Below are 23072 nucleotides of genomic sequence, written 5' to 3' on the forward strand. Positions count from 1 at the left end.
TTTTAAAAATGTAGTTGCTATATCGTGTTACTGTAACGCCTACCTCCTACAAAGAAGGGAAACCAGGTCAAAAGCTGCTTGCTGGCTTTACAAACTGAAATGGAAGGTTATACCTACAAACCAAAGATTAAGATAGCCTGTCAACCACTTGTGAGGGGAAGTTTTGCTTAAAAGGACAGTAGCTGAAGCAGACCCTTCAATTACCTGGTGTTTCTTTGCTGGTAAAGTACCTCTCATGTGATTGAAATATTGTCTTTATAAATTAAAAAAAAAAAAAAACAAAAACCAAAAAAAAACCAACAAATCCAAACACAAATAAAATATTTGTTTAGAAGAAGTTTTCCACTTGCACATATGAAGAGGGGAGCGGCCACAGCAGGAAATACTCCAGTTCAGAGAGAGTATTTCTGCCCTCAAATGTAGATGTCTGTTGGTCTCATTTCCCCACTTAACAACGTGGAAAGAAGAAAATCAAATGAAAGCAGCAGCAAAGTCCATAAGATGTAGGAAACATCATCAAAGACGAAAAGAAAAGGAAGAATTACAAACCAGTGTTGTTTTACAGTCCTGTCCTCAGCAAAAACAACCCACTTGAGTGGCATGAAGAGTCTTGCAAGGACAAGAAAGATAATGATGTATACATTGCTTAATCATGAATTTTAAGTGGTTCCTGCTAATTCTCATTAGCTCCAGTTTAACATGAAACACAGACTATATCATCCTGGAAGCAGCAGACACTCTACAGTTTTTAAGCATCCATTCTCTCTCTCACTCTCCCACCTTAAATATGTCCTATTTGTGACACCTAAAAGTATTTCTGGAAATTTATCCTGGCTATTATCACCATAATGAGTGATATATTTTCTGAAAAGAAATCATACTAATGCATCTACTCTAGCTGTGGCTCTAGAAGTCATTTCTGTGGAAGAAAATGGGATTTGAGAAGATGAAAGCAATAGCTAGATTTTTGCTGTGGTAATGAACATCATCTGTGGGGGAGTAGGGTTGGTAGACCTTTAGAAATATTGCTAAATATGAAGTTATGACACAAGGGGTGGCTCTCTAGGTGTCCTTGGCAGCTGTTACAAGGCAATCTCCTTCCATCAGACAGCTGAGCGGGAAAGCACTGACCCAAAAAGAGGGTCTAATGAAAACCTGAATTCCCAGTTATGTTCAGGGCCTCTTGCAGTTTAGCTTCCCTTTACCTTCCAGTATGAACTAGTCTTGGGGAACTGTGAATCATACCTAAGCTGTTTATAAGCTGTGAAGTAAACAAACATTAGAAGCAAAAATCTGCAGGAGGCAGGTTTACTGAAGAATGTAAAAAATGGAAATCTGAAACACTGATGTCTCTGCTGAGTTAAAGATCCTTGGGCTGGCGGGGGACTGACAGCCAGATTAGATAGACTAGAAGCTATACTGTTGCCAAGCTGAAAATCTAAGGAGGAGAAGCTACAAATGGTATCTTGGAAGATACTGGAAATTTTCCCAAGATAATGTGAGAAAATGTAGATAATTCGACAGGCAAAGCTTTATATTTAAAGATACTGTGAAGGGTGCTGATTGACCATGTCTGGATGTAGCCGTGTGTTTGCAGTAGTGAAGCATGCAGAACAGTTCTGTTGCACCTCTGCATCCGCATTCACAGTCTTAATTGTGAATCTGGGGTGTGAGATGTCTGCATTCAGGGTGCCTTCTAATTGCTGAGTCTGAGTCACACATATCCATCAGTTATGATGGTACTTCTTGTAACGTGGGCACTTACCCATTAGAGTGGGATCGTACATTTGAATCAGTAATAAATCTTCACATGTTAATCTGTGTTGTCACTGCTGGCCTGAGGCCTATTTGGAGTCCCAACTTAGAGATTAATGATCAAAATCGTTGAACACATCATTGCCAGTGTACAGGACTAGAAGAAATAGTGTGATACAGAAATGCAGTAAGATTCTAGTTACACAGTTAACTTCTGTATCAGCAACAAATATTTTTTTCCTAAAATAAAAAGGTGTTATATTTAATGGGTAGCAACTTTTTTTCTTCTTTATTGTGAAATATAGCAGTTGTTTACACTTCAGGAGTGAAACTTTCATACCTCACATCCCCAAATATATAAATGTCACTGGGTTTCAAAGATTCTCCATTTAAAAGGCAAACAAAATAGACCAAGAATGATGAAATTCAACTTCACATTAATACTGACCATGCCACTGATCATGTTTTTTTGACTTTCAGTTCTGCCCAGAACCAAGGCTTCTTGCTTTCCAAGAACATTTGTCTAAGCCTGGAAGTCTACTTTCTCTGGAAACAAAGGATTTGCTTCCTTTGTTTATTTACACTTTTTCTGAAGAAACATGATCGCTGATGCAATGTTTGCTAATCATATCTCAAGGAATAATATAGGTGTTAATTTTGAACAAAGCCGATTAATTTTAACAATGAGTTTTAGCTTGGATATTATTTTAAAGATTTGTTGACTTCTATTTTCATGGAATGAAAATGTTCCTGGGGTGTACAAGTACTGTATTATTTTCACTAACTGGAGGACTCCCAATCCAAACAGAAGATTAGCCAAACACTTTTGGGATAAAAACCCCTGAGAGCTCTATGGAATTAATCAAAACCAACATTTTTAGGCAGTATTTTTGTGGGCAGAATTTTCTTTTGTTGAATAGGAACAGGAGGGAATTAGGAGATTGTAAATAGAGGCAAATACAGATTTTTAGTGTGAGCAATTGAGCAAATGTTTGTAAACATCCTTGTTTCTTTCCACATTAACCCATCTATATGGGACATGTATATATTTAGATCAAATTTTAGAAAACAAATGTTAATTTAAAGTTGCACTGAATTCTGGGAGCTTTTGAAACATGCTGTACTCTTCTTTATTTCTTTTCCACTCAGATACCACAACTGTGTAAACAGAATCAGCCAAGCCGAATCTCCCATTCTTTGCTTAACTTGTAAAATACCTTTTTGTAATAATGATTTGCAGAAGGATTGTTTTCCGTTTGATTCATGGAATATCACCCAAAAAGCAGTTCAGTTCCTAGTAGAAGATAGTGTAAATAATTTCTGAATGATTTGCTATTTGAGGACCCCATTTCAATAGGTCCTCAAGTACAAACATCAATTCTTTTGTGTTGTTGAGGATTTTTTGTTTCTTGTCAAACTTGAAGATATTGTGATACCTTAAAAGCCAAATGAGATGCATTTTCTATTTTGAAGCTAAGATTTAAATACAAATATGCTGTCAGAGTAATTAAAATGTGTGACATGAAATGCTGATTGTTCATGTATCTAATTCCTTTCCTCTCATTATAACTTTAATTATCTGTTTGAACTGATGCTTACAGATAAACAAATGATAGATCTTACGGTGAATCTTTCTTTAAAGAGAAAAGTGCACTAGCATTTACAGGTATTTATTCCTTCCATAACCTACAGAACACCTAATATCACCGCTGAGGGCTTTCCTGTTGCAGTTTAGCAGGTGGTAAATAGACAGGAAGTGCAATTTTCATGGTATAGCATGAACAAAAATAATACACGTTGATACAGAGAAATTAAGTGCTAGCAGAACCCAAACCACAAGTTATTACTCTCCCGAGGAGACTGTAATCTAAAGCCTAGAGAAGGCTAATACCAATTTGCTTTTTTGGTTTTTTGCAAATGTATACATGAAATGGGGTGATTTCTCTGTAAATTTATTCACATAGGTGAATGGTTATGAAATCTCAGGGTTTATTTATTGTTATCACACTGAGCATGTGTTTATGGCGAAGTGCCTGACTGGGTTCAGCACTGTTATTTTTAAGTATTTGTTTTGGGGTTTTTTTGTCAGTTAAATTAAGCGCAGCAATTTGAAATTTTATGAACCTGACATGTTCCAGTGTCCTGCCCAATCGTGGAGTTTCAAGAAGTCTCTGTGTAGTACGTTCCACACAGTATGTGTTGGACAAATGTAAGTGAGCAACTGAGCGATCTAGATTTGTCCAAGCTAGTATAGCCTGTATGAATTCTAAATACTGTACCTTTTTAGTAAACTAATTGTTTGCTCTCTCAGTCCTTACCCTCTCTACAAATTTAATCTTTGTGTAGTATGTTTTTAGAACAGTTACATGAGGTGGAGCACTTTTTCATGTATCTATTTTTGTAACATGTAAAATGAACTCTCAGTCAGTCTCCGGGCACACATTCAGAATTTTAAGTGCTTTACTATTTGCTGATCAACTAGCAAGAATGACCTTGAAATGAGAAACTGCACTCTGGGGCAGCATCTGAGAGCTATTCAGAGCAGCCAGCAAAGATCAAAAGGCAGGTGAGCCGTAGCTCCTTGCCAGACTTACAGGCCATGGATAACCTGAAAATAATGGGGTACCTGGCATTGTCTCCTAATCATGGATCAACAAAATGTGCTCAAGACAAGATAGGCTCCATTACTGCAAAAAGGCAATAGCGAGAAGAGGCAATAGAAGACACAAGATGTATCTGCAATCTCATATTCCCAGTGCAAAGAGGAATCAAGGGAACGTAGATGTCGATGTTACTTTACAGCAGTACTTGTCAATACACAGTAAAGTTGTTCCCCAAAATGGAAGAATAGAAACAGTGACAGACTGTGCCATGATGACTTTCAAGGGCTTATAACAGTTGAACATTTAGTTGATATCTCCAACTGCTTCAAGAAAAAATGTTGTGATAAACAGTTATCACTGACATGGAAGATGTCTGTCTGCTTGGAAATGTTTTCAAAAATCAGCAATATTCTCCCCAGAATTCACCTCTGTTGGGTTTGTTTGTTTGTTTGTTTTACACACAAAAAGGTAGACAGATCTGAAGGCAACATCAGATCTTGTGCCTGGCAAGTAGTGTTGTTCTGGTGGATTTCTGCAAGGCACAACAAAAGGGGTATGCAGGGAATACAGATGATCTGAATTCCTTTCTGTCTCTTCCTTAGTACTCTTTCCCCTCTACTTTGGACCCCTGTGTCACATTTCTCCATCAGCCACTGGCACTGGATATTTCTCAGAAGGTCCTGTTCCTTCAAGTGTCTTGGAGGAAAATTCTGCTCACTCTCTGCCTACTGCATTTCTCACCCAGAAAATTCGCAATGCATTTGGAAAGTGTCTGTGAAAGGTTTTAACTGCCCTGCTAAACCCTTGAGTGCTGCTTTTAGAGACTATCCATTATGTAGAGGAGGCTCCTCAGAATGGCCTGGGAACATGAGACCTGAGCTTGCTTCAGCAGCTGGCTCTCCTTCCTGGCACAGAGGCAGGCTGTCACAGTGCTGCTGGCTGAGTGCAGCTCACAGCCACCTCATCCCTCTGTGGCAGGCACACTCAGTAGTCCACTTAAAAAAAACTCCAGGCTTTTGCTGGAAAACACTGGTTAATCAAAACTGAGCTCTTTCATGGGAAAGCATCTTGTTTGTCAAAATTACACAGAAACAGAGGAAAGTTTGCACTGTCAGTGTGCCTAATACCTCAAAACTCTGACGACTTGCATCTTCTTCAAGGTCTGGGGCTCCATCAGTCCATCTACTAGGGCTGATGGCTAGCCAGCAACCTAGAGGGCTGCGCTTCTGGGCTCAGTTTCATTAATTTTGTAGTAGTAGAAACATCCCTTTTAAAAATCAGATTTTAACCATGGGAGATGTAAAAAATTTTGACTTTTCAGCCTGAAATAAAAGACTTCCCAGCAGAAGAGTAGTTGTAGTTTATGTTTAGTCTTTGCTAAGTAGGAATCTAACCTTTCCATGTTTCTTAATCTGAAGCAAAAATTCACATATCCTGTGATACCACTGTCTCACTTCTGTTTTGCCCAGGGCTAATGGTTAAATAGGTTAGTCAAAACTAGCTGTATGTACTAGACACACACATATTTCTCACATTCTACCTAGATTCTCAAAAACAGTCTCCAATTAAAGTATGGACTCCATTAAATTATTGCAGTTGACTATCAGTCTATTAGGTTGTCCATTGAGCTGACTTTTATCCTCAGAATATATAGTTATAGGTTATGCAGATGATATCTGATAAAGTAAAATCATCTGCTTCACTAAAATAAATTGCTTCCACCATTCTGTGGTCATGTACAACCATGACAAGAAAAATGAAAGCTAAATGAAGGACTGGTCAAAGGTGTGACTTAAAGTTATCAATATACAATGTTCTGAAAATGTTCCATGCTACCTCTTATGAAAAGACAACTACACATAAATATTTATGTGGGGGAAATGTAGCTTTGGATAATGCACGTATTAGAATTATCAGTATCTAAACAGTAAATCAATATTGAATTGAATTTTTGTTATAAACTGAAAAGACAACTGCAGAAGTCAAATTAATTCACACAACAGCATTTTTTCATTTTCTATTTATGTTTATTTTTCAAAGATAAGGCTGCAATGCCTCTATCATATACTGCAGTGTATTGGAAATCAAAATGGCAAAGCCTAGATTCTGCAACTTTTAGAGAATGAAAATGCTCATACACAAATGAAACTGTTACAGGATAGGTTTTTTTGGTTTCTTTTCACCTTTAAGTTATCATGTATGCTAGGTATAAAAGCAGGATTAATGGAGAGCTTTTGTAACGTGCAAATCTATACAGCAGAATTACTTGGCATATTTTTTGCAGTGCCTTTCCTTCAGAGATGATAGATCTGTGAATGGATTCTTGTTTCTTACATGAGGTCCTTCAAAAATTCACTGGCTGTGGACAGAACATCCCTCTTATATCTTCCTTTGATGTTTGTGCAAACTCCTAAAGCATCATTCTTTGCTTCAGTAGGACTCTGCGACATACTTCTTAGTACTATAGTATCACTACCGGTATTAGTTCAACATTGTTATCACAGTTCATGTTATGCTGGTAAAGCACTGTGTTTTGCTTTATAAAAATAACACTTCAACCGTATTCAATGTATAAATAAATGTTATTTTGGTATGAATGGAATTTGCACATCTTTGGGTGTCACTGAGACATAGCTCAGGTGAGGGCCAAGGGAAAGTCTTGGAGACTGAACATGGGTCTGGGGTCAATGTCACTGGCTGCAGCACTTTCTCAGTTCTCTGATAACCCGAGTGTTGCTGTTCTTTAGAACTGACTACTGAATTTCTTTATCCATCAGAAAAATATCTTCCTTGTGACTTTTGTCTAACTTTTGCTAATATAAAGGTAATTTCCCCACTGGAAGATCAGGGCAGTTTACCTTAGTACTAAGGGGAAGTAATCATCTTTGATCTCTGACTTTCCTTCATTTTTCTGCTTGTTATGGGATGTACTATTCAGATAAGCATTTTTAATGTTTACACATTCCTTTGAGAAATGCATTTGGGCATATCTTAGATATTAATATGGATCTTGTAGTGGTCTTTGAGCCTGAAAGAAAGCTCAGAAAGCAAGTGGTTAAAATTTTTGAGGAAGTGATGTATGAACCCCTGAAGCTTGGAAGCCACTGAAGGAATGTTTGTTGATATTTCACATTGGAAATACCAGATACAACATAGAATCTGTGGTTTAACTGTTTGTTGGCTATTCCTGTGTTAGGGAAGTTCCCACATTCCTCTGATGCCTGTGATCCTTTCTTTTCCTCCCAGCACTCCCAGCTATAACTATGCACCAAACATGGATAAGCACTGGATCATGCAGTATACAGGGCCCATGCTGCCTATCCACATGGAGTTTACAAATGTCTTGCAGCGCAAAAGGCTTCAGACCCTGATGTCTGTTGACGACTCTATGGAAAGAGTGAGTTCAAGAAACTGCTGTGAATACAAACTTATTAGTTGGTAATAAAATTAAACTATTTCCTTCTTTACCTTCACCAACCACAGCCTGGGAAAAGACCTTGGGCTACAAAGAATTACTCCATGTATCCTCAGTAGAAATGAATTCTGGTTCTCTGCAACGTAGTATCAAGCTCCTTGCTTGTTTTTTTTAATTGCTGAGTGGATAAACTGATGATTTTTTTTTTAAGGGAAAAGTCACTGGGCCTAATATAAAGCCTGGTATTAACAGAAGATGCATTACCTGCGTGTACATGTGGATAGACACAGGTGTGCATATGACAGCTTCTATTCATTTCACACACTCCCTTCACAGTTCGTCCTTCAGCTGAAATCTGGGAATCGGCAAATCAAAGCAACTCAGGTGTCAGTCTGCTAGTGTCTGCAGAAGTTAGGCAATGCAGCGTACAGCTAATTATAGGTAACATGATACACAAACTGTTAGGTGTACTTTGCATGACTTTTTGTTCCAAAATCAAGCACCATGACCAAAGATCTTCCCCCAGAGAGATGTTTTTAAACTTTAATAAAAATTTACAGCCTTTTCCCAAGCCCACAACTGTAAGGAATGAGAAAGTTGTAGACTAACACAGTAAATCAAATCTAAGTACCATTTGCCCTAAAGCTGTAGCGGACTTTTTTCCCAAGCTGTTCGAGTGTGTTTGAGCTGTTTGAGTACACGACTTTTGGACACACTAATGCAACTTCACCAGTATTACCATATTTTGCTACTCTAATTTTCCAGACCTGTTTAATTTTCTCATCTGACAAATGTGAAATTAAACTTGTAAGTTGATATTTTTGGCAGCACAGTAAAGACAAGATGTAAAAGTGTCCATCCCGAGAATGACCGCTTCAACAACTTCATCAAGGCCATATTTCATTCAGTAAATTTAAGAGAGTAAAATGATGGTTATACCTGATTATGCACAAAACTTGTTTTGATATATTTAATGCAGAATTTTTCCTGTGCTCTGTTGCAGTTATACCAGATGCTTGCAGAGATGGGAGAACTGGAGAATACCTACATTATTTACACTGCTGACCATGGTTACCACATCGGGCAGTTTGGACTGGTCAAGGGGAAGTCAATGCCATATGACTTTGATATTCGAGTTCCCTTCTTTATTCGTGGTCCAAGTGTAGAGCCGGGATCAGTGTGCGTTCTCTTTTGTCTCTAGCCCAGCTGTTGAGCCTAATGTAAAATGTTTTTAAGAGCATGTAATTATTGCTTTGTGGAGTTTCATTTCATAAAGGATGTCATATTTTTGCAGACCAATGAGTCTAATAAAGAGGAATGTCTTTCATTTTGCATATTATTAAGTTACAATGCAGAAGAGAAAATTGTACGATGTGTGGTCCTGTAAGATTAGGCTTTGGATTTTCCTTTTAAAAAGTAGATGCTCATCTTTATTGCTCACCTTCTGGTTTATCAAAATGGATGGCATCATGCCGTCATTGTCAGTGAGATAAGAGTAGTGGGGCTACTGCTTCTCAGTGTTTTATTGGGCTTATCTTTTTCTTTGTGATGACAGTCTGCAGTGCTGGCCTGTAGTTCTGAGTTGTACACTTCGAAGAGGGTTTTCTGAACTTGGCACTTCTGTAGAGCTTTACCTCTTCAAAGCCCTGATAAACATTAATTACCACTCTGTTTCCAAGAGAATGTGAAGACTTACATATTGAACATATGACAACTATGACCTTTTCTGTTGATTTGCAGAGTGCCTCAGATAGTTCTGAATATTGATCTCGCTCCAACAATTCTGGATATAGCAGGACTTGACACGCCTCCAGATATGGATGGCAAATCCGTCCTAAAGCTTCTGGACATGGAAAGACCAGGAAACAGGTGGGTCCCAGCATTGTATCTTTTTAGCCAGTTCAGAAGAAAACACCTAAGTAAATCAACTGAGTGGAAAAAGAGATTCTGTGAAAATGAGCTGTGTCATGGCAATGACCACAGCTTTTGCATTTGAAGAGTCTCTTAAACAGCACATCTATAAAATTGCTGGTGTACATATAAGTGGAGAGGTGGGTTTTTTTCAAAAATGAATTGTTAACACTGACAGTGCTGTACATAGGTGGCAGCAGTAAATATTATTATTTTGCTTTCAGATTTCGAACAAACAAGAAGACCAAAATTTGGCGTGACACATTTCTGGTGGAAAGAGGGTAATTATTAGGGGTGAGAGAGTTTTGGGACAGCCTGCCTGCTGAGAACTTTCTCCTGTACATGCTTTCCTTTCTGCTCCCTCCTCTTCCTTTTTATGGTCAGCAAAGTAGTAAATTTTGCAAGCAAACTTACAGGCGTGACTTGTTTCCTATTTTCCCACCACTGGCTTTGCAAGCTGCTCCCAAATCCCTGTCTCTGAAGAAATTTGAAAGCATGCTTTTCTGGTAACTTTCTTAGCTTGTACCTCCTCTTTCTTTAACATTGTACTTATGCCCATTTATGTCTCATTATCTGACTCATTTTCTTACAAAATCTCTGTTTCAAATCCAGCAGAATCCTTTTACCAAGTAGTTTTGTATTTTCTATCACATATCCAAGGCATTCTTCATTTTTGTTCTAGCTAAGAAAAGGTTTATGTATAAATGAGATCTGTAACTGCTCCTCATTTCACTGATACCTCTTTACACTCTTTACTCTCATCTTGCCAATTACTGCTGTGAAAATTTTCTCTGGGTAAAAATTTTACAGCAATTTCCTCATGGCACTTTGTGGCTTTACAGACTATGGAAATTTTGGGTGATGTAGTATGAAATGGTGCATATAGGCACATTGTAATGTATAAGATACAGCCAGGCTAAAGCTGAATGAGTATGGGAGCCCTGTAGTGTCTTCAGCTGGGCTTTTCAGCCAGGCGAGTACTGATTCAACGTGCTTTGCTTTGTGAAAGAACATCCATTTATATATGAATGGTGCTGAACTGTATCACTTAGACATATTTCAGCAGCCCTTATTTCCCTTATTTCTCTTTGGGTAATTTCCAGCAAATCACCTGAGCCTTTTTTTTTTCACTACATGACCTACATTTAAGGTCAGTAACAGAAATGTGTTGGATTTTTTTATCTTGAGATGTAAAATCTTCGAGTAGCTTTGCTTTTCTAGTTAAATTCATTATCTCCACAGTTTAGAAAAATATATCTAAAATTTTCAACTTTTTTTTTTTTTAAAGCAAATTTCTGCGCAAGAAGGAGGAACCCAACAAAAACACTCAGCAGTCTAATCAGCTACCAAAATATGAAAGAGTAAAAGAATTATGCCAGCAAGCAAAATACCAGACAGCCTGTGAACAACCAGGACAGGTAAGCCACAAGCAACTGCAGTCTTCTTGGTGCCACAGAGAAATACATATTTTTGCTATGGGTCAAAAGAATTCAAAGAATATGCATTTGGAGGATAGCTAAACTGCTATTCTTCTCAATACCTTCAGAGCAAAGAAAACCAGACACAAATTGTTCTAAGCAATTGTCCAATTTAAGATGTTGGAGGGCTGGTCCATAGTTTGCTGTCTCAGTACAGGGCTTATGATAAAACTCCCATGCTCAAATATAACATGAGATAACTAATTTTAATTTGATTCAGTGTATAGCTCAATATGCAAGATAATTCAATGATAATTAGAAATAAGAGAGGTAACCTTTTTGAGCACTGAAAGCTTGTACTCTCTGGGATAATTCAGAATTACTGATGCAAACTGACTAGTCCTATGGTTACACATGATTTCATTTGCTGGGATAAAGTGGACAACACACTTGGTAATCATCATACTTTATTACTTATTGAAACACCTTTAATAGAAGGGCCCCTTGCTCAGATACACTTGCCGTTTAAGGTCACAGTAAGGATTCAGACAGTGATACCCGCTACCGAAGCCTTGCTTTTCCTCTTGGAAACTTAATGATCTCAGTATAACTCCTGACTCTGATACAAAGGTCTAGTTGCCTGCTCATAAAACCTGAAGTTACTGCATCACTAACTGCTATGCTTACACCTGCAGCTCTGTAGTGTGTATACAGGGAGGGAGCTAAATTAAGAAAAAGTGAGTCTTTCTCCAGTTCTTTTCAATCCATTCTGAATTAATGCTATACCTATGGTAACATATGAAGATGAATTTACTGGGGACATGTGTAATGGAGCTGTATGCCTTCCCACTGACACCACCTACAACCAGGCATATGCTAGGGGCCCCAGGCAGCAGCTCATGCCTGCCCTGCCATCCTCCCCCTCCATCCCCATCCCCACACACCTCCTCGCTGGAGTGTGAGCTGATTTCTCCCAGGCAGGCGCTTGCTCCTTTCCCTCAGATGTTTGCTCAGACCACTGCAGCCAGCTGTAAACCTGGTGCTGAAATATTGGTAAACTGTTTTGAACGGGGGCATAAAGCATTCACTGTGCTCCACTTCCATCTGCAGCCACCCATGGTGCTTCACTCATGGCAGGTAGAGCTTTTCGCAGCAAACCTGAGGGTGCTGGGGAGAGCTTGCTCACTTAGAGAAATGCTCTGTCCCTGCCTTTCCCCTTCTCATTCATTCAAGTGTAGTGTTACAGTGAATCTCAGTTAATCCCAGATTGGACTAGAATATGTTTTGGCTGGCATATCCTCAGTCAGGTCCTCTGCCACAGCTCTCACCCTCACACATGCTCCTTAAACGTAGCCACTTTTGAAGGGATATACACAATATCACAGTCTCACCCAAGGGCAAAGTTTTCAGGAGTTTAAACACTGCCATTGTAAACAGAGATTAAATTTGAAAAACTGTGTATTTTTATAAAAACTAAACGAGATCAATGGAGTCATTTAGACTGTTAGACGCTAAAATGTTTAGTTTTAAAATACCAAAATATTTTCTTTGCAGTTATTTCTTATATTTATTACCTCTTATGCCAAAACCCAGGTTTTGGACAACTTTAGTTTTCCACATGTGAATAGAAGAGGTTAAGTGTCCTGACCAGATATTACACCTGAAGCAGCAGGAAACAGTGCTCACAGCCCTGTTCCCAGCCCACTGTGGTAGACTGGTCTTTCCATCCCATATTGGTGAATCCTGTTTAATCAAAGGAAGGAGAAGTCCTTGAGCCAGCAAGGGGCTTATGAGAGCCATGGTGTTTGGTAATGACTCGTGCACCTATAAACTCCCATTGAGGTCCTTTAAGTGCAGAAGATGCACTTAGAGCCCAGCAGCCATCCCTCACAGCTGAATGAAGGACAGGGCTGAACTGATCTCTTTAAGACCAATTTTCAGATCCAGCCATTGGTATTCATAAATTATTTTTTTCAAAACAAAGAGATCAGAGTTGCCCCTGATACTTCTAACATCCTGAAGGATTTCTGCAGGGATGCTGAAGTTAAACGGGGTGATAATGCATCCTCTGGATTTGTTCAACCGATGGTGAATGGAGCCTCTTCTCCTGCCCTATTTCCTCCTGCACCAGCCCTGAGAAGCAAGGGCAGTTTCTTTCTCAGGGATGGAATACATGAAGTGCTCACAGGGAAGTCAAAGTAGAATAGGCCAGGTTGGATGGGACTTTGAGCAATCTGATCTAGTGGAAGGTGTCACTGCCTGTGGCAGCAGGTTGGAACTAGATGATCTTGAAGGTCCCTTCAAATCCAAACCATTCTGTGATTCTATGATTCTATGAATAGGAAGGGTGTGAATTTAAAATGCATCACTGGAATAACATGAACTTCAGTGAGGCATTGCAGTGTGAAATAAGTGTCCACAGGCCTTTTTCCATGTAAAAAAGTTCTTTTAAAGTTTAATTTAATAAGCTGAATAATTTTACTTTAGCCCAGATAATTTCCAGTGTGTAATATGAGGCATCATAGTTTACTATGGTGTTCCTCCAGCACATTTCTCCTAGTCATTTCGCACTTCTTGGAAAAGAGAAAGAGGATGTACTATTATGCGGGTCTTAACTTAATTTTATCTTATGAGATTAGTTTCTTTAATTTCAATTACAAAGATGAATATATAAAAAAGAAATCTTCATTTTAATTATGACGGTTTATAATACTTCCTACATTTACTCTAACCAGTTGCAGTTAACATCACTTAAATTAAAACTACCTTCACAGAAGGAGTGATTGCTGACAGATTTTTAAATAGTGAAATTACTGGTCTGTGGGACGTAGCTGCTAAATGTATGGAACTAAGATTAAGCATTTGGGGAATTAATACACCAATGTACTGTCTAGTACATTTACAGCTTGATCTGCAATTTAATTTGCTTTGGTCAATGTCTAGTATATTTGAAATGGAAAACACAAATGGAAGTTGAAAAAGAAGAAAATTTCTTTTTCCTGTATTAAAATGAGACGTAATCCTGAGACCTACAAGTTTTAAAATCTTCAAGGATGTGGTACTCATAATTGCTTCAACTTATATTCTATTTAATAAGTAACTTCTAAATAAACTAAAATAAGAAAAAAAAAAAAAAAAAGGAGAAAAAAACCCCCACTGGCTGAATAAAGACATTTTTAAATTAAAGGTTTTGAAATTTAATTTTTTTTCTATGTTCAATGGCTATCTGAAAATAGGTAAACATAAAATGTGAAAAAAAAAAGGAAATATTAAACCTCTGTATAATTGCTATCATTATTGGATAATTTTGTAAGTTCTAAATGGCTGTTTGCCAAAAAGATACAGGAAATTTAGATTATGGATTACATTTAGCTGCAAATCAGCAAGGCTTTGAATGACCAGAATAACTAAATAAATAAAGTTTTGTTTCATCAAGAAAAAATAGGTATAAAATGCATATATAAAGCTGAGTTAAACTATTTTCACTGTGATTTTTTTTTTAATGTACATTTTTTAGCATTATTGATAGATTTCTTCCCTTCCATTGCAGAGCGTTCTCCCCTAGCTATTTTTCCATAATCCCCTTTACAGGAGGACAGTTTCTCAAAGTTCAGTCCCCATCATGAGAACATATCAGAAATGAGATATGCACAACTGCATGTAAATGTTCACTTTTGAGTTCTGTTTAAACAGTCATTTACTTGGGCAAGCAGTGGGTCCTCGTGGAGGTGAGGACCATGCCTGCTGAGCTGCATTAGCAAAAGAACAGCTAACAGGTCATAGGAAGTGAGTACTTGCCTATCCTTGGTGCTTGTGGGCTGCAGCTGGAGTGCTGCATTTGGGTTGTGACCTCCATTAGCGGTGGGACTTTGGTAAGTCCAGTGAAGGACCTCAGAGGTCGTGAGGAAGTACTGAGGAGAGGCAGGCTTTGTTTAGCCAGCAGAACAGAAGGCAAAAGGGGAATCTAATTGCTTCCTTCAACTAATGGCTACTTAGAGAGAAGACAGAGCCAAGCACTTCTTGAAAGTGCACAGCAAAACGGATATCGGCAACAGACAAGTAGCAGCAAAGGAAGGTCTGACTAGGTGTGTGGAAAAAGAAATGTTACCATAAGACTGATTAGGCACTGGAGCCCAAAGAGGCTGTGAAATGTCCATCCAGGGATATTTTCAAACCTAATAATGTTGTTCCTACTTTGAGGAGGAGTTGGTCTAAATGACCTCCAGATGTTCCTTCCAGCAATTGCACATGCTCTTAATTTTTGCTTGCTTAATACCTGAGCTTGAGGATTTCACATTTTCTTCTTTCCCCTCTGCTTCATAACTTGGGAAGTGTTGTTAGTTTTGTCCATCTTGTGAGTTATGGGTCACCTGCCCATGTTGTATTTGCTTACAGATTAGATTTCAGCTCCCGCCCTGACTCAGCTGTTGACTTGCACTCACCCACAGCACAGCCAGTCTCATCACATCCAGGCCACGTTGACTCGCCCTGCAAAGGGAGCATCAGTGAGGTGGGCTCTCTGCTCAGCTCTGGGCCTTGGGGCAGGGTAGAGGTTTCCTTTGCAGTCCTTCTTTCACATCGCAGACAGTGCTCTAGAAATTATGATGGGAACAGGAGTTTTCCTTCATAGTTTATATGTCAAATTTGTCACCAGTTTATGTAGTGTAACTTACTGAGGTCACCTGATTGAGCCCTGTTGGTTTAGTAGTGACTATTGATGGGGTTTAACATTTAAATTGTTTGCAGGGTTTTTTTTTATATTTCAGTGGTACATTTTTACCCTCTAAGCTTTACTGTAATAAGCTACACAGTACAGAAATATCTACTCATCTGTAACATTGCTTCCTTCCCTGTCATTTTAAAATGGGAAACAATTGATGCAAACTTTTAACTAAAACTTCCTTAATTTTCCAGTAGAGCAGAAATAATAGCATGTGAACAAGTGTTTCTCTGGATTAATGCAACCTTATCATGACACAAATCTCCTCTCAGATTTCCACTGAAATAACCTAAGATGAGAATATATGTTAGTTCAGGAGGTTTAGAGGCAAGCTGCTCTTAAATCTTCTGGCAATTATTTTTGTTGAACTCACTCCATCTTCTCACCCATGAAATTTTTCTGGATACTTAGCAAATATCAAACAAAAGCATGTTAACTGTGTTTTCATTTATACTTTTTATTTCTCTCTTTGCTTACCTAAACATGTAATTAATAAGTTAATTCCTAAGTATCTATTCTTTTTCTCTCCACCAGTCTGAGTCATAAAAGATTTTCCTGAGGCATAACTTTGACTTCTGGAACTTAACACTGTTTCCCAGATAGCAATTACCTTTTGAGCTCTTGTGACCTACAGGCCGGGTGTCTCCAGTGTACTGTTCAATCTGTAGCCAAACATGCGTTTTTATCCTCTTACAAAAACTACACAACCCACAACTTTATTTTAAATTTCCCAACAGGGAAAAAAAAAAAAAAACAAACAAACCCACCCAAAATGAGGACTGTGAACCTTTGTGTTTAACATTTCAGCTCTTAGGCTGGATGACTCAGAAACCAAACCCAGACGCAGGTCTGTTTATTTTATGGGCATACATCTCCTACCATCTGTTCAGCACTACCTGCCAGTTTCTGAACAGCAAAGGTCTGAAACTTGTAAAGATCTGTGGTCTGCTGCCAGCTCCAACGAGCATTGACAGTGGGCAGAATGGAAAAATGTGTCATGCTGCCTGTGTTTGTATGACATGCATACCCATGAACACAAACTGAACAAGACAGGTATAATGCTGAAGCTGCTAACCTTCCTCGTGCTCTTTTTTTAAGCATCTCAGCTTTAGAGGTGCAGAATACTGTGTTTCCTCCTGAGGAAATGTATCCCCAAATCTCCCTAAAGAAATAATGTTCCATTTGAAGAGTACGCTTGAAAACAGTACAGTGAGATTTTAATGAATTAGGTCTCAAGGTATTTTACAGTGATTTAAGGCTTTACAGGTAGTCACTGGAGACATGTTGCTGAATCCACGCATCAGCTCTGTGGTAAATGTGCAAGATTCTTCTGGCTCTGATCCAAAGAGCAGGTTATGTCATCTGTACATACCTCGTTTTTCTCACATATCCTTCATAATTTAAAAATCTAGTGTAAGGATGTAAGTTTATTGTTCATATTCATATTTATCACATTATCATATCAGCATTCAGTTGAAAGCATGTCTATTCGTAACATTAAAACACTTGCCATCAATCAGCTTGCAGATAATATTGTAAAGGAAATTAGAATGGGGCTTATTAGGTATAGTCTGGTTTGGCTCAAGTATCTATGTTCTCATAAAATAAATATCACAGACCATACATTTGTAAAGGTCAGCTTTATGACCAGCTGTGAAGTATGAATAAAAACACATAAGCCGGTAATAGCTGGCCAGAAGTGTGAGATGGCTGGCTAGCCACTGACAGCCAGACCCCAAACACCAACTAAAACCTAACTAACTGAAATTATGATATAGCATATAAACATCACTCATAGATCCTTCCAGTTTCAGAGCAACCCCCTGATCCTTGCAGGATTCAAAAGGCCCTGGTGGTCAACTGATTTTACCAGAACATCGATTCAAAGCTGGCTCTTAGAATCATAGAATAGTTAGGGTTGGAAAGGACCTTAAGATCATCTAGTTCCAACCCCCCTGCCATGGGCAGGGACACCTCACACTAACCCATGTCACCCAAGGCCTCATCCAACCTGGCCTTGAACACCACCAAGGATGGAGCATTCACAACCTCCCTGGGCAACCCATTCCAGTGCCGCACCACCCTAACAGTAAAGAATTTCTTCCTTATATCCAATCTAAACTTCCCCTGTTTAAGTTTGAACCCGTTACCCCTTGTCCTGTCACTACAGTCCCTGATGAATAGTCCATCTCCAGTGTCCTTGTAGGCCCCCTTCAGATACTGGAAGGCTGCTATGAGGTCTCCACGCAGCCTTCTCATCTCCAGGCTGAACAGCCCCAACTTTGCCATCTGCCCACTGATACCACCTATTCTTAGACATCATTTGGCAGACCATCTATACAAAGGCTTAACTGGAAGCATATGTGTTTGGGACCAGTCGTGCTTAAAACTAAGTACATATTTCAGTGCTTTCACGAAGAGCTCTTGCAGCTATTGCTCACTTTAGGTACTGCAGAGTCATCCCTCATAGTTGACAGAAACATGCCTGCAACTTAGTTGCTCAAGAATTCATAGGAATTGCCAAAATTATGATATCCCTTGTTAAAATACCATTCTGTTTATGACTTAAAACCAAATATGAAGATAAGGTCCTTTATCTCTAAAAATAATTCTTGAAAGCATGGCATTTCATATTTCAGCCTAAATATTTCATATTTCAGCCTAAATATTTAAATTTCCTATTAAACAGAAGGCAGCTCTTTCCAGATTTGACAATTCTTCAAATTTAAGCAATTCTTAATCTGAAGTACCAGCTCCACTCTGGATAAAATCCAGAAACATTCCAGCCTGGGAAGATCACTGGTTTCATTGGATGCACAACTGTGTTCACATTTTTACCACTATCTTATCAATGTTCTCTAACAGAAATGGTAGAATGGTACTTTTGAAAACAATTCTGTGTACCGAAAATGTTTAGACAGAAAACATAGGTTACACAAGAATATTTTTTAGCACTTTCTGTAATACTCCTTTCTCTTCTTACATGGTTTCTATTTTAAAGTATCCAGTGAAATATAATATAAACTAAGTCCTCTGCAAATTAAATGCATATAACCAAATAGTAATGGATTATTACTGGTATTGCTATTTATAACTGAAAGGCTAAATTTATCCTTTGCATTGGCTCCTATTTGTTTGCACCTGAGAATGGACATTTATTGGATGATAACTAAAGTCTGTTGATGTTGAGCTTCAGACGAGCTAGCAGATTTGGTGGAGAATGCTATGGAAGTGAAATATTTGATGCCTTGACTTAAGTGCCTACACTTTTAGAGCTGACAATGCAGCCTATGCATTTTTTATAGCTATAGAACTGCTATAACTGTGACACTTAAAATAAATCTTGTTTATGCATCAAGAATGAAAAAATTGTGTAGTCTTCCTAGGCTATTTTCTCTTTCTTCTATTTCTTAAACACTGTAGCTCAAAATCGGCAATTTTCATGGCTATTTCTGTTATACAGTGATGAATTTCTTCATTCTTTTTTCCTCCAGTTCTGTAATTTAACTGTGCATTTAACTGAATGTATTTCTAAAGACTGTCGTACTTTTCTCTTATATTACATCAGTTCTTATAGGAAAAATTGCTTCCTTATCTGTTGAACCTTCGACCATTGCACTTTTCGGGAACACTTTCTCAGGGGGTAAGGCTGTATATAAATAGCCATCTTTGAATATATTAATGTCAGTAGACTTTAGAGCTGTGCATGATTCAATAGAACATGGTCCAGTTATGAGGGAGTGGTGCAAAAATTGGGATCTGCCCTTATGGGCAGTGTCAACACAGTTCTAAAATACAGGACAAGATTTTTGTTCCACAAAAATGCAGCAATTCCAAATCCACTGAGCTAACCTGGCACACCAGCCCTGCTAAACGGCTGCACTCTCATGCAGTGTTCAAATACTGCTGAGTTGTAACAACACAAATTAATATTTCCAGGAGCATTTAGGAGCCTCAGTCAGGATCTGGGTTCATGACTGCTCTGTGGGAGTGCATAGAGGACATGGCCTTAGCCCGTAAACATTTCTCAGTATTCAGGTCAGCAGAAATAAACTGTGCTATTTACCACAGCCAAATAATTATAGGCCACTTTTCAATGTGCTGTGTGACATGGCTTCTTTGAATGGCACAGAGAAAGCAAAAACAGGACTCGGTTCTTATTGCAGTAGCACAGCCCTAAACCAGACTCTCTTACCAGTATTATCCCATCAGGTCCCCTGACACTACCCCAGATCTGGTTACTGCTAATAGAGGAAAATGGTACAAACATACACAACCCACAATGGCATTTTTATCTAAACTGGTTTGCAATTTAGATCATACCTTTCAAAACAGGAAAAAAGGGAAATGAGATCTTGAGGACATGTTTAAATTCATGAAGTCTTCCTTTTTGTATCTTAGCATTCCCTAGGCTGAACAATACACTACAAAAATGAAAAAGCACCTGTAAAAATATTGTGGCTCTGTTATATTTCCGGTTACATGTTTTTCAGGGTTTCATAGCTTCATGATAAAATCTGACAAGATGTTTAACACTGAAGTGTCTACTGCAAATACACAGTAATTACATTTCATAGAAACCCTTAGCTAGCCTACTGTTAAGACACCTTTCATGAACTGTCTAATTAACTTCCCCTGTATATAAGGGGGCAGCAACTCTCTCAAAGCTGTCACAACCTATTAACTGAACAAAGTTGATTTGAAATCCTGCTTAAGTAGATATTTACAGTGCAGCACATCACAATGATTCATGCCAAATGCATATTTTATGTCTTAATTATATTCAGTAATGAAATAGACTTACTAAATTTTAAGGCTGTGCACAAACTGATTAATACCAGAAAACTGAGACCCAAGGTAGTTATGAAGTCATTTGCTGTTGTCTTGCTCATGTAGCAGTAAGTTGCAACTGGAAGCATGCCAGTAGCAACGCAATGCAAAGCAACCAAGTACAAGCAATGCCATTTTAACGAGCCCGTTTGCTCCCCTTTGTCTTTGAAATGACTTTATAAGGGCAAACTTTTATCCACAGAAGAAAATGCATCATGAGGATGACATCATCCAAGGAAAAGCTCCTGCTGCAGTCCTGCTGTAGTCCAATGCTTGCCTCCCCATGGAGGGGCAGGTGTGTGTATGTATGTGTTTGAGCTTCAGGCTTGACAGAAGAGGGAGAGGAGAGGAGAAGAGAGGAGAGGAGAGGAGAGGAGAGGAGAGGAGAGGAGAGGAGAGGAGAGGAGAGGAGAGGAGAGGAGAGGAGAGGAGAGGAGAGGAGCAGAAATAATAGTTCAGTTGGAAGGGACATGCAACAGTCATTTAGTCCAACTGCTTGACCACTTCAGGGCTGACCAGCAGTTAAAGTCTGTTATTAAGGGCACTGTCCAAATGACTCTTAAACACTGGCAGGCTTGGGGTATGCGGCATTGACCACCTCTGTGGGAAACACCTCCAGTGTTTGACCACTCTCTTAATAAAGAAGTGCTTCCTAATGTCCAGTCTAAACCTCCCTTAGCGCAGCTTTGAACCATTCCCTTGTCCTGTCACTGAATCCCAGGGAGAAGAGATCTGCACCTCTCTTTCCACTTCCCCTCCTTAGGAAGCTGTAGAGAGCAATGAGGTTGCCTCTTAGACTTTTTCTCAAACTAGACAAACCCAAAGTCTTTGTCCACTCCTCAGAGGTGCTTAGTCCTTTTACAAGTTAACATCTCCTGAGCTGCCTCTGCAGTTTTCTGCCAGGGGCAGGGGGGAAGAGGGGTATTTTCTTCCATGTTTTGCTTGCCCTCTGAAGTTAAATTGAGGCAGAAGGAAAAATGAAGGTGGGGAACTGAGGTGAGAGGGAAATAGTTGCTGGAGGGTAGGTGATGAAATAAGGTGAAAGAAGGACATGATGAGTCAATGACAGGGAAAAGGCTGACACAGGTTAAGTTTCACAACATGACTGAAATGATAGAGCAGCTTTTTGCAGCCAAAATGGCAGGGTCCTGCTTTTCCTCCACTGTTTTAGGTTTTTTAACTCTGAGTTAGTTCCCTTTTCTCTTACTGTGGAGAGAATAAATCAGTGCAGTCAACATGCAGCCAGAAGCAAGAACTATCCCATATTCCTATGGCAACAGTGAATTGTTAGATAGGCTTAGGTATCTTGTGAAACGTCACTGTCAGAAGGAAAATAAGAAAACATATACAAATTAAAATATAATGAAGATATATTTAGTGGTGTGTGTGCCAATGTTTTTTTTAATTGATGGAGAAATGGGGACCCAGAAATCAAACCTAATAGTCCTGGACATTAAACAATATTTTGGTATTCATAGCGGGAAGCAAGATAGAAAACAGAGGAGGGGAAGGGGCAGTGCATCAACCAGAACCTTCTTTTATGTGCATTAATGCATTTTATAGATTTAAAGATGAGCAGAAGGATCATTATGACTTACTGCATAATGCATGCTCAATGCCTGATTACACTGGCATGGGCAAAGATTCAGGAAAGTTAGTCTAGAAATTCCATCTTAGAACTCTGGAGCATCTTTATAATGACATCTTTTAAAGTAAAATTAAAAAAAAAAAAAAGAAAAAAAAGAGTAACTGAATCACTGAATCACATTTAATCCCTGTTTTAAATAGAGAACTATTATGGGCTTGTACTAGACACAGAGAGTCTTGTTTCAGTGTTAGTCATAATACTGTTGAAAATGATCTAAATGGCTACTGAAGCCACTCCTGGAACCTCTTGCTATAATTAATGTTAGACAAAGAGAATACTTATTTTACTTTAAAATGGTGCTTTTGAGACTCATTAAAAACTAGTGCCATATGTTTATAAATGTAACATGTACCTAATAAACACAGGAAATATGGTGGTGCAGTCAGTTCTTATCCTGTAACAATCTTCTCTTGCTGTGGTAGGAAGAGTGCACATGCTGTTGCAGAATAAAATCCTGCAAAGTGTTACGGCTCTCAGGCACCTTTACTTGTAGAAAGTCACCCTGTCACTTGTAGGTGTATGTTTACACTGAAAGTCCAGACACGAGTGTGATTTCTCAGGCAGCCATCAGACTTGTGCCAGTCTATGGCCTTTTACACATGGTTTACTGTTCTGGGATCAATCATGACGATCCACAGGCAGCACTGGATCCATCTTTTAACTCAGCCCACATGTTAGGACAGAGAGTGCTCTCACAGTGCTGCTGTTCAGGGCCACGTCAGCTCACTCCTTGGGTTATCAGGTCAGCAAATATACCCGCAGCTTAGTTTTT

The 23072-nt window shown here is 38.8% G+C and overlaps 1 protein-coding gene across 6 annotated transcripts in view; it reads left to right on the forward strand.

Annotated features, from left to right (window-relative positions):
* SULF1 (sulfatase 1) overlaps positions 1-23072 on the forward strand; it is a gene marked incomplete at both ends in the record, with an annotated part of 61690 nt that overhangs the window by 23318 nt on the left and 15300 nt on the right. For 4 of the 6 annotated variants that reach the window (XM_080610894.1, XM_080610896.1, XM_080610895.1 and 1 more), the window contains 5 exons: positions 7605-7755; positions 8777-8952; positions 9514-9642; positions 9909-9965; positions 10973-11102. In XM_080610894.1, coding sequence (XP_080467020.1) covers positions 7605-7755; positions 8777-8952; positions 9514-9642; positions 9909-9965; positions 10973-11102 — 643 coding nt within the window. The remainder of the gene's footprint in view (positions 1-7604; positions 7756-8776; positions 8953-9513; positions 9643-9908; positions 9966-10972; positions 11103-23072) is intronic. The other 2 variants (XM_080610897.1, XM_080610898.1) reach the window with 2 other exon arrangements.

This window comes from Psittacula echo (genome assembly GCF_963264785.1).
Source record: "Psittacula echo genome assembly, chromosome: 2".
NCBI lineage: Eukaryota > Metazoa > Chordata > Aves > Psittaciformes > Psittacidae > Psittacula > Psittacula echo.